The sequence below is a fragment of the Pongo pygmaeus genome, chromosome 2 (assembly GCF_028885625.2).
Source record: "Pongo pygmaeus isolate AG05252 chromosome 2, NHGRI_mPonPyg2-v2.0_pri, whole genome shotgun sequence".
In the NCBI taxonomy this organism is placed as follows: domain Eukaryota; kingdom Metazoa; phylum Chordata; class Mammalia; order Primates; family Hominidae; genus Pongo; species Pongo pygmaeus.
The window spans coordinates 164,065,579-164,078,760 of record NC_085930.1 but is presented as its reverse complement, the minus strand read 5'-3'; the positions used below and the strand labels follow the sequence as shown (position 1 = coordinate 164,078,760).

The following is a 13,182-nucleotide window of genomic DNA, read 5'->3' as shown; positions in this document are numbered from 1 at the left end:
TTTTTTGTAGAGACAGCATTTCGCCATGTTGCCCAGGCTAGTCTCAAACTCCTGGGCTCAAGCAATCTGCCTGCCTCAGCCTCCCAAAGTGCTGGGATTACACCAGTGAGCCACTGCACCTGGCCTATTTATCACTATTTCTAAAGTTCATTTTTAATTATTTTAAAATGGTTTATTTTACTTATTTTATTATTTCATTATCACTTGTTTACTACTTGCTATTTCTATTTTTATTTTATTTCTCTCTTGATTTTCTCAATGATACTTGACTTTTGATTTTACCACTTCATATCACTCTTAAATAATTTAATTAATTTAAATTTTTCATGGGGGGTTTACCCTGTATCTCTGAGTTACATGGTTTCCCATCAAATGGATGCAGTTTTGTTGCAATCTGTTACATGAGCCCAGGGTTTCCCCAGTCAGTGGATCAGGCCTCATATGTATCACTGAAGTCACTGAGGCCCAACCCATTTTCTTGTAGGTTTGCCATCAGTCATGATAAACCAGCCCCAACTCAATGATACTTTATTTACTGTAAGACATTTCCTTAAAGAGTGTTCTAAAGCATACAAACTCTACAGAAAGTATAAGGTAGTAAACACACAAAAAAATTATTGTCAATTACTTTGGGTAAATACTGTAGCAAAAACATTAAGCAAGTTTCTTTATTGCAGGACTTCTTACAAGTAAAAATGGGTTAGATTATAAGGTTAGAATCACAAGTTATTATAAATGTCCAGGATGGGAAATTAATTTATCAATTTATTCACTCAATATATTTCAAGGGTCTACCAAGGGCTAGGTATGTTGTAAAGGGCTGAGGATATAATGCTAGGCAGTATTTTCTGCCCCCCTGCCCCCACCCATAAACAGCTTATTGTAAACAGCAATGATAAGCAGTGAAATAAATATTAACTCCCAAGTATGATAATAAAATCACACCCTAGGAGCATGTAACCCAGCCTAGGGTGAGATGAGGGAAGCCTTCCTATAAGAAGTGTTCACCAAACTCTTTTGACCATGAGCCTCTTGTGGAACAACGTGCATGTCCAGTATTTTGTGACACCACTTTGGAAATGCTGATCCAGAACAATCCATCTGGATTTACCAAGCAGAGCCATGTCATGCACAGCTGTGACATGAAAGGAGCAAATCCAACCTGAATGTCTGAAGAGCTGGCCAGAGTGATGGAAAGATAGCAATACTGGGGGCTGAGGTTCCAGGCCTAACCCACTCAGGGCTCTTTGAGAGCTGAAAAAAGATAGCCCTTCCATGTGATTTAATTCTAAAAGAAAACTAGACCAGAGGTGGATTATCTTATTAAAATACATTTATTATGGTCTCCTCTATCAATCCAAATCGTCTGCTTTTTCTGCCACCCTAACTACAGAGATTAGTCAGGATGCATGTGCATGTTGCTCATAAAGCATGTTCACAGTTTTCACAGGACATGTTCCCCCTAGTTATTATATAATTATAAAGACAAGTGATCACAGTAAATTTAAACCTAAGATTTCCTGAGAAATCTTAGACTTATTCTTATGCAAGACAGTAAAAGTCTCAATAAAAGCTGCACAATATGGATGGGCAGGAATAGTTATAAAAAAGCTTCTTCAACATCTCTTTAATTATAGATCTGATAATGCACCAATAATGCACCACCTTACATTTGCTTGAACAGAAACTTAATATTTTCACCTTGCTAGAGTATTGGTTGCAGAGATAAAATATTAAAATTGTAGAAATATATCTTTATCCACAAAAACTCTTTCTAGAAACACTACATATTGAAGGAGCTTACAAGTTTTTATGCAATCTTTGATTATATTTTTTTCCTAAATGTTTTTAAAGTTAATTTCTCCTATACAGATTTTTCTTTGCTAGTTAGCTGCCTGCTCTTTACCTTTTCTTCAGCTCTCTTTTTTGTCTCGGCATCCATCCAAGTGAGGTCATCTAAAGTCTGAATAAAAACTTCTCGGATCTGTGCAATCAAATCCTCGACCTCAAATCAGAACAGAAGACAAATATAGGTCATTAATTCATTCTTTGTAACACAGATTTTTAAAAATAGAGCTACATGCTATCTTTGTATGACTTAATATGTTAATAAACATAAATTTATAGACAAACTGTGACTGAAGCTAACAGATATATGGGACCATTATATTTTAAAAGCAATATTGCTATTATCAACACTCTTGATTAAATAGGTCTTAATATATGCATTAAAGTAAAAATCATTTTCAGAATGTAATGGTTTCACTATCATACTGGAAGAATGATAACTGGGGGCCCTAACATAAAATATTAGGGCTGTCATTACCATTAGTGGTTTAGCTAAGCATAAAGTAGCATTTCAATAAATTCTTTCACCATACCATTAAGTTCCACTGTCTTCATTTTCCTAACAATGAAAAATAAAGCACATTTCTTATACTCCAAATAAATCCTGTTTTACTTTCTATGTTTTTAAGAAAATACTAATTTTGGGGCAATTTTGATAATAGAAGAGTTTATAAATGACTGTATCAATAGAACATGTTACTGGGTACTCCAAATACACTGCTTCTGGAAAATGGTGAGTTGGTTTTGGACTAGACAGTATTAGGAGCAGAAACATAACTAGACTCTTGGGGAAGGCAAGGGAAGATTTATTGGGAAACAATGGGATATTATGATTCAGAGGTTCTCTGCCTAAATTAATAAAATTTTAGCCAAATGATGGAGAACTGTAATTGCTCATCAGTGTGAACAAACTGTTAGTGTCCTGTATAACTGACAGTGTATTATTCTGAAAACATTACCACGTGTTTACTCTCTCCAGCAAATGCTGCTTCCACATAAAGCCTCCCCACAGCATTTTCCATATTCCCATTGACATAGTTTGCACAACGTCTCCAAGTTGCTGTTTCTGAGGTTGTACCATAAAGGGCCTACGGAAGAGAAAAAGGAAATGGCATTTGACCAGAAGGAAAGGTCTGGAGCATGTTAAGAGCACACATTTCACAAATGTCTCATCTAGGTTCTTGAAATATTCATCACATCTCCTCACAAGGCACATGTTCCTAGCCTATGATGAAATGTAATCCAAATGGATTGTTTACTTATATATGATCTGAAAACCAGGCATATTTTCAGTAGATGCCCCAGTAGAACTTTTTGCTATTACAAGTTAATATCATTGTAGAAAGCATTTGAAAAAAATACAACATTGTAACCACTGCACAAACATAAATGTGAAGTCATAGTCAATAAATGTAATGGGGGAAATATGGTATATGAGAAAACACATTACTGCTTTTCAAGGTTTTAGCTGAACTCTGAGTACTTACAGAACCTGTATGTGTATAAATTTAAGAATAACAGGATAACGTAAGGAAGGGAGATTTAGCACAACACATTTTTGCATTCTTTAATTTTAAAAAGATGTCTACATTTTCTTTTTAAGGATAAAAACTAGAAATTTTAATTAATCAACGTTATTTTCTTTCCAAGACTCCAACTAACATGTTTGCTGGAGTCTCTCCTTCCTCAACCCCTACCGCCTACTCCCCTCACCATAGTACCAAAATGGTGATTGTTTAAATAACATAGATATAGGCTAAGAAAAGGTCTTATTTAACTCCAGGTAGGGGTACTTTCAATAGACTGCCCACATCAATATTGTCCATCTGTGTATATGTCCAGTGTGCAGTGAGCACCTGAAAATCAAGTTAATTAAAATAGATAACCCCGAAATTACTTTTAACACAATAACAAAAAAAAATCAAGACAGTATTCTTTCATGAACTGGTTAAATAACCAAATGTAACTCCTTCCAGGACAATGCAATCATGGTGCCACATAGACCATCATTAAGATGGCAAAGCCCATGAAGATTTATCTTCCTTGGCAACATGTCCTAAATATGTGCAAGATAACCAACTTTGGCATTTTGTCCCTTCGCAAAGTTCACTATGTCCTAGCAGTGTACATGGTAAGCCTTCATAACCATATATCACTTTATGCTTTAAGTCTTAAGAAAAGAGAGATTTTTTCTTCACCTTGCGGAAAGCATTTCTGGACTCCTTGTAGGTTCGGCTGAGGCTGCTTACAAGATCCATTATGAATCTCCAGGACATTAAATTTTGAAGATCTCTGTATAAAAGAAACCACCACCCAGCAACAGAAAAGATGAGGCTGCAAAGATTCTGAAGAGTGATATGAAATGCAAACTTTGAGGACATGGGGACTGTGACATACCTACCTGGCAGAATATTTGGTAAGAATGGGCTTAAGTTTGGTTAAATATTCTGGAGCATAAACAACCACATCTTCCTCATTTGTAATACTAATATTCACAGTTGACATGATTTCATTTGTGAAATTCAACCAGCTGAATGGCTGGAAAAAAGCAGGCATGAAACATTCAGAAATTGTGGATTTCTCTTCTTGGTTCCAAGATTCAGTATAGTTAGAGGGTTGGACATTAAAGTGTGTCAGTTGCATCACATAATTATCACATTGATCAGTTTGATATTCACTTGGGATTCTTCCTCAATTGTTTCAATCAGTTTTTAAATAAAAACTAGTTCTGCAACATGATTATTTACATAGCATAATTAAACCAACCATTTAAGAGCGAAAACAAAGCCTTTAAGCTTAAGGAACATATACCTAGAAATTAGGCTTAATGTCATCTTCTTTGTCTAACCAATACAGAAAATAAAAATATAATTTAAATTTAAATCTAAAAATAAAGCTTTTTTGGTTTATGCAAAAATGGAAATGTGTATAAAGTGTTTAGCTTTTTAAAAGTGGATATTAATAAACAATTCATTCAAACACAGGAACACATCTCAGTGGAAATCCTATTACAGATGAAAACATACTGTTATAGCAGTGGCACAGTGATGTTATAAAGTCAAAGAAAATAGCATCTTTTCAATTGTCAATATTGGGTCTACAGGCATGCCATGTTTATACTTCAGAAGCTAAGTTTGGAGTTGTCAAAAGATGAAATCTTGTCTTTCTAAATGGGAATTGATAATGTTTAAGACTATCAATATCTTAGGGTGTATTTTACACACACAAACACAAGCACACATCACTAACTGAGTATGGGGTGCTATGCTATACACTTTTCTTCATTTCCTTTGGTGGTTTAGGTCGTTCTTTCAAAACACATTTTATTAAACACTTATTATATTAAAAAACTCTATGTAAGATGTCTAACTCAATAATGTATGCCTTTGGAAAAGTCCTTGTTAACTAGAATTAGTGCCAAAGAGAATGTCATCACTGAATGTGGTAGTCTGTAGATTTTCCCATGGATGTTGCTTCATTTCTTGGCTGTGGGCATCAACTAATACATAAGAATAAATGCATAGCCACAAAAAGAGATTATTGGATACTAGGTAAGGAAACAGAAGTCAATTGCTGTTTATAAATGGAATCTATGAGAGAGATTTTCTTTTTATTTGTGTCCTATTTCTGAATTATTGTTCTGAACACCTCTGTAGATGGCCTTGATGAGAACATGGGAAGTTCTATGAATGAATTATCCTTTTTTGGAGTTAAAAGGAAATCTAGTGCTTTTATTGTGTGACTATCCAAGTCTGATGACTATATAATGGCCTCTCAGAAAGATTTTCAGTTTAGTATTTTCCAAACCCTTTCCTATGGGAGTTTCTAGTATTATTGTATAGCTGCCTTAAAAGGAATTTTACCAGCTGAGAGTGGTGGCTCACACCTGTAATCCTAACACTTTGGGAGGCTGTGGCTGGCGGATCACTTGAGCTCAGGAGTTCAAGACCAGATTGGCCAAACCTCATCTCTACTAAAAATACAAGAATTAGCCAGGTGTGGTGGTGCATGCCTGTAGTCCCAGCTACTTGGGAGGCTGAGGCAGGAGAATCGCTTGAGCCTGGGAGGTGGACGTTACAGTGAGCCAAGATTGTGTCACTGTACTCCAGCCTGGGCAACAGAGTGAGACCCTGTCTCAAAAAAAAAAAAAAGGAATTGAAGTCCCATTTATTAAAGTTTAATAAATAAAAACTTTATGAATTTTTAATATCATCAAGTTTAATAAATAAAAACTTGATGAATTTTAGAAAGAGTATTTCAATGTTATAATTTAGAAAATGGCACAATAAGAGAGCACAAAAAACTTACCACTTACCTTCCCATTGATCTCTAGTGAAAAGTTATTTTGGATCTGGGCCAGTGTCATCTTTTTATAAAGAAGCATTGGATCATTTCGATCTTCAGGTTTAGCCGTAGCCTATGGATTTAATTTTCAATCATTATTTTAGAATTAAGAATTCTTTAGAAAAATATAACTACATATGAGGGTAAAAATATAGGATAGGTACAACATAATTTAAGTCCTATTCCGTACTTTTTTTGTAATTTGTTTTGTCATTTCAAAAAAAGTGAAATGTAAGAGATTTTTGGAGTATATTTAGTAAGAATTATTGAGATTTGGCTGTGGTGTCAAGTTTAAAATTTTTAAAAAATCTGTCTACATTTTGACAACTGCCAAGCCATATAAGCAATATTTATGAGCTATGGCTAATGGCCAGTTCAGTTGTGTCTGTGAATGTTTCATATTTTAACTTTCTTTGATATAGTCATCTCCAATTTCTCTCTTAAATACTCTCTCTCCCATCTTCACCATTACCATTCAGTGTCCTAGTTAAAATTCAGCAAGGAAAAAAAAGGTGCAAGAGTTTCTACAAGAATTTATGGCAAGTAACAGAGAAAATTCCTAGTACGGAGCACAATTTGGTTGCAAGTTATCTGAGAATGGCAACATCATGGACCTTTGCGACTGTTCTCCCATCCTGCCAGACCAGTTTAGTGCTCTACATGCAGCAGCATCCAATTTTATTTCTTTCACTGAATTAAAAAGAAAAATTGCAATAACAACTCCCCAACTAGTGGCTGAAATGAGTAAAAGCAATTTTAAGTGAGAAGAGACAAAAGGTAAAGGTTTAAAATTGGAATTATTTCTCAGTGACAATGGCTCCAGTTTCCCCTTTAGGTCACTTACCTATTCATTCACTGAAAACAATTATTTATTGAGCATGTCCTTTGTGCAATACTATGCTGGATTTTGTTAGAGATGCATAAATGATTCAAAGACGTCTAAGGCCTCATGCCAATCTAATACAAGAATCTAATACAAGACTGAAAATATAGACACATAATGCTGAGGTAAGACACAACACTACAGAGCTGACGCTGGTCAAAGGAGAGCACGGTCTGGGAAGGTGCAAGTGGCAAAAACCCAGAGCAGGAAACATTTCTCCTCTAGCAAGTCTGTTTCCAACACAGAACCACATGTAACCCATTCAAATGCTATTCACTCAGTGGCAGCTCCAAGAACACCCTGGTTCTGATAGGAGATTTTTGTTTTCACGTAGCCCCAGGAAAGCTAAAATTGCCCTCCATGATCTTGACTCTTCAAGATTCTGATGAGCTTAGATGGCAGGGGCAAGCAGATAGGGAGTCAGGGATGCAGGTTGTCGTTTGCAATGACAAAGAGAACTCTGTGGGTCCTAGACTGACTCTGACCATGGGTTTAATCAATAACCTGGATGCTGCTTAGACTCAGAGTTCACTCACTTGAGACTGCAGTGCTCTATCAAAGAATCCTCAGGGAAGAAAGTGCCAACTCAGACTCCAAGGGTTGATCTAGAGCCAGAAGAAATTCAGGAATACACTCCTTGGGCTTTGTTGCGAAATTATTGTCTTACCCTCCGTCAGCTCAGCAGCCTGACAATTTGAACTCAGTGGTATCACATTGCCACATGGCTATGTTCAGGGGTTAATACTTCTTAGCAAAGAAATAGAGACAATCTCTGTGATCACTTTAAACTTTAAAATAAAGTAACATTCTATATATATCAAAACTAAAACAGCTTTGCATTTGCTCTGAGTCTGAAGGGCATCTAACAACAGTTTCACTGTAAACGGTAGAATTCTGATGGAATCCACTTATAAAAGGCAATTAAGTGTTTCTAGTTTAATATTTGTCCAATTTAGTGTGTCTTTTAAATGTCAGGAACCCAGTTTACTATAAAATTCTTTAGTTTCAAAGGTCCTTTTGAAGTCAATGATCTATTACCAAGCCATGCATTTTTACTAGTTGGTTAAAGTGCTGTACCTTTTACTCTTAAAGTATGATAGAGAGGGGAAAGAAAAAAAGCGGTTGACATTATTCAGTGTATCAGAAAAAAAATGTGTTTTACATTGGCAATTTCTTTTTCCAATTCCATAACTTTATTCATTTCCAAAGCAAGCTGGTTTTCATCGATGGGCAATCTTTCTTCCTGACGAATCAATCTGGCCACAGAAATCATAAAATCCACATACGCTGTACAAGCCTGCAAGAAAAAAATAGCACTAAACTGTTGGAGAAGCTCTAAATATTCATCATGGTACTTAAAATTTATTTTCATTTCAATATTAATTTTTGGTAATAGATAATCTTAGTAAAATAAAAATCCTTTTCTAAATATTTAAAGAAATGACCTGCACAGATTCTTAGACAGTTAATATATCTTTGAATTAAAGCTTAAAGGAGAGCAATGAGGTATCACTTTGAAAGTACTAAGTAATGTATAACCACCTGGTTATGGAGACTGTAATTTTCAATTTTCAATAAAGTTATTTTGCCTTGATCGGAATGAGTTGCAAAACACTTGATAAGCAATAACATATACTAACGTTTTCCATGAATAATAATACATTTCTTTTTTTATTTTATTTTACTTTTTATTGAGATGGAGTCTCACACTGTCGCCTGGGCTGGAGTGCAGTGGCGCTATCTTAGCTCACTGCAACCTACATTGCTAGGGTTCAAGCAATTCTCACGCCTCAGCCTCCCAAGTAGCTGGGAGTACAGGCACCCACCACCACACTCAGCTAATTTTTTGTATTTTCAGTAGAGACAGGATTTCACTATGTTGGCCAGGCTGGTCTGAAACTCCTGACATTGTGATCCGCCTGCCTTGGCCTCCCAAAGTGCTGGGATTACAGGCGTGAGCCACTGTGCCCAGCCATAATAATACATTTCTTTACCAAATCTCTTTTTCATAGTCATTTTCTCAACTATTCATGGAAAAATGACCACAAACTCATATAATATAATCAGACTTCTTTTTATCTGTCTCCTTGAGTCAAGCTGTTTCTTTTTTATGAAGCTGTGTTGTCAGGAGCTCCACCAACACACACCTGTAGGTTTTAGTTAATTCCATAAATAGCTCCTGTTACTGTAAAATTTCACTATATGATACCATAGATTTAGATATTAGTTTTCTTCTAATAACTCAAATTATTTATATTTTATCTTCACATACATCTTAATTTGCAAAAGTAAACTATAGAATAGTTGTATTACTAACCTTTTACAGAATATATAAATGCCTCATTCAAGTTCACAGTGGCAAGAACACTAGGAAATAGAGTCCCACTTTTGTTAGGTTTGAACCAATTGCTATTTATTAGCCATTATTACCTATTAGCAATTAAAATACATTACGATTCCACCTCATTTTAAAATTTAGTAAAGCAGTCAATTGTGATTATGGATAGGTGAGATTTCTATGCTTCAAAGACTTGTTTGCAGGGTAAATACAAAGAAAGGCTATAAAGTGTGCTATAATGTGCTTTAACATTTTCACAGTTTTAAGAATATTTTACATCCTTACTGAACAATTAGAAGTGAAAGGGACATCCATATATTCACTGTGAGTGCAAAGGTGCATCTGAATTTACACTGATCCATTAATCAAACCTAAAACTAATAGGAAAATAGAAATATTCGATCAAGCAAGAACTTAAGAAAAATGTACAAAATTATTATCAATTTGTAAGTCCAGAGGTTTATATACTGGTATTCTATGACTTTTACTAAATGCTAAGTAAACAGTTCTTTTCATGGATACTTTGTAATGCTGTGACTATCTAGCTGTGATTGCTATCCATGGATTTGCTACTCAATATAACAATTTTTCATCTGTGAATCTGCATTAAGATCCTAATGAATTTCACCACATCAACAGAATTAAAAACAAATACCATTGGATTATCTCAATAGATGTGGGAAAAATCTCAATAAAACCTAATGTCCTTTCATAATAAAAACCCTTAGTAAACTAGGCATTGCAGAAACATACCTCAAAATAATAACAACTATCCATAACAAACCCACAGCCAACATCATACTGGATAGGCAAAATGTGGAAGCATTCCCCTTGAGAACTGAAACATGACAAAGATGTCCATTCTCCCCACTCCTATTCAACACAGTACTGGAAGTCCTACCTAAATCAATCAATCAGGCAAAAGAATGAAAGAGAAGGCATCCAAATAGTTCAGAAGTCAAACTTTCTCTTTTCACTAATGATATGATTCTATACCTAGAAAATCCTGAAGACTCTGCCAAAGGGCTCCTGGAACTCATAAACAACTTCACAAAAATTTCAGGGTACAAAATCCATGTATAAAAATTGGTGGCATATCTATTTACCAATAATGTTCAGGCTGAGAGCCAAATCAAGAACATAATCTCATTTGCAATAGGCACACACACATACACATTACAAAAATACCTAAGAGTATATCTGACTAAGGAGATGAAATATTTCTACAAGGAGAACTACAAAACATTGCTGAAAGAAATCATAGAGGAAGCAAACAAATAAAAATATTTCATGCTCATGGATTGGAAGAATCAATATCATCAAATGGCCATACTGCCCAAAGTAATATACAGATTCAACACTCTTTTTATCAAACTACCAACGTCATTTTTCACAGAATTAGAAAAAACAATTCTAAAATCATATAAAACCAAAAAAGGGCCCAAATGGCCAAAGTTATCCTAAGCAACAAGAACAAGACTGGAGGCATCACATTACCTGACTTCAAACTATACCATAATGCTGCAGTAGTCAAAACAGCATGGTCTGGGTACACAAATAGACACACAGACCAATAGAACAGGATAGAGAACACAGAAGTAAAGCAGCACAACTACAGCCATCTGATCTGTGACAAAGTTGACAAAAATAAGCAACAGGGAAAGGACTCCCTATTCAAAAATGGTGCTAGGGTAACTGGCTAGTCATATGCAGAAGAATAAAATGGGACCCCTATCTTTCACCATACACAAAAATTACCTCAAGATGGATTAAAGATTTAAATATAAGACTTCAAACTCTAAGTGTCCTAGAACAAAATAGGAAATACCTTTCTGGATGTCAGCCTTGGGAAAGAGTTTATCACTAAGTCCTCAAAAGGAATTGCAACAAAAACAAATATTGACAAGTGGGACCTAATTAAACTAAATAGCTTCTGCCACAGCAAAAGAAACTATGAACATAGTAAACAGACAACCTACAGAATGGGAGAAAATATTCCCAAACTAGGCATCCAAGAAAAGTCTAATATCCAGAATCTATAAGAAACTTAAACAATTCCACAAGCAAAAAACAAGTAGCCCCATTAAAAAGTAGGAAAAGACATGAACAGACACTTCTTAAAAGAAAACATACAAGTGGTCAACAAATGTATGAGAAAACATTAAACATAGCTAATCATCAGAGAAATATAAATCTAAACCATGATGAAATACCATCTCACACCAGTCGGAATGGCTATTATCAAAAGTCGAAAATGAACAGATGCTGGCGAGACTACAGAGAAAAGGGAACACTTATACACTGTTGGTGAAAATGCAAACTAGTTTAGCCACTACAGAAAGCAGTTTGGAGATTTCTCAAAGAACTTAAAATAAAACTACCATTTGACCCAGAAATCTCTTTATTGGATATATACCCAAAAGAAAATAAGTCATTCTATCAAAGACATATGCACTCATTTGTTAATCACAGCACTACTCACAATAGCAAAAACGTAGAATCAACCTAGAGAATCATCAGTGGTAGACTGGATAAAGAAAATGTGGTACATATACACCCTGGAATACTATGCAACCATAAAAAAGAATGAAATCATGTCCTTTGCAGCAACATGGATGCAGCTGGAGGTCATTATCCTAAGTGAATTAATGCAGGAAGAGAAAACCAAATACCATATGTTCTCATTTATAAGTAGGAGCTAAATGTTGGGTACTTATGGACATACAGACGGCCTATGCTCACTACCTCAGTGATGGGGTCACTCATATTCTAAACCTCAGTACCATGCAATATATCCATGTAACAAAACTACACATGTACCCACTGAATCTAAAATAAAACTTGAAATTATATTTTTAAAAAACTCTAATCACTAAGGTAACAGAAATGAAAAGACAATTTTATGTATATTCTCAGCAACTCAATTTTTTTCTATTTAAAGGTAATCAGAATTTTTGTTTCACTTTGAAGTAAACGAGCATGTCTGAGTTCATACCTCATGGGACCAACTATTCCAAACTACAAGCATGCAGTGTTTTGAATTAACTGTATTCCCAAAGCATATAAATCAATCGACTTTTAGCAGGGTACTACTACTGACTATAAACAAAATGGTAGTTTGAATTTTCCAATATCAATCTACTGAGATTTATAAATATATATATATATAAGATTGAGATATATATATATATATGTAGATCTATAGATATATACCAATCTCAGTAGATTGATATTGGAAAATTGATATTGGAAAATTGATATTGGAAAATACATATATATACCATATATATACACACCATATATATACACATATATATACACCATATATATATACACACACCATATATATATACACACACACCATATATATATATCCCATATATATGTATGTATACCATATATATCCCATATATATGTATGTATACCATATATATCCCATATATATGTATGTATACCATATATACACCATTATATGTATGTATACCATATATACACCATATATATGTATGTATACCATATATATATGTATACCATACATATGTATATGGTGTATATACATATATATATGGTGTGTGTGTGTGTATATATATACACACACCATATATATGTATATACATGTATATATGTATATATGTATATACATGTATATATGGTGTGTGTATATATATATACACACACACACACACACCATATATATGGTGTATATGGTGTATATATATATATGGTGTGTGTGTATATGTATATGGTATGTATATATATATATGGTGTA

At 34.4% G+C, this 13,182-nt stretch overlaps 1 protein-coding gene across 8 annotated transcripts in view; it reads right to left on the bottom strand.

Annotated features, from left to right (window-relative positions):
* MME (membrane metalloendopeptidase) overlaps window positions 1–13,182 on the bottom strand; it is a 106,235-nt gene that overhangs the window by 40,977 nt on the left and 52,076 nt on the right. For all 8 annotated transcript variants that reach the window (XM_054480049.2, XM_054480050.2, XM_063661310.1 and 5 more), the window contains 6 exons: window positions 8,238–8,372; window positions 6,164–6,265; window positions 4,250–4,386; window positions 4,047–4,140; window positions 2,808–2,936; window positions 1,907–2,005 (listed from right to left, as the gene is read on the bottom strand). In XM_054480049.2, the coding sequence (XP_054336024.1) occupies window positions 1,907–2,005; window positions 2,808–2,936; window positions 4,047–4,140; window positions 4,250–4,386; window positions 6,164–6,265; window positions 8,238–8,372 (696 nt within the window). The remainder of the gene's footprint in view (window positions 1–1,906; window positions 2,006–2,807; window positions 2,937–4,046; window positions 4,141–4,249; window positions 4,387–6,163; window positions 6,266–8,237; window positions 8,373–13,182) is intronic.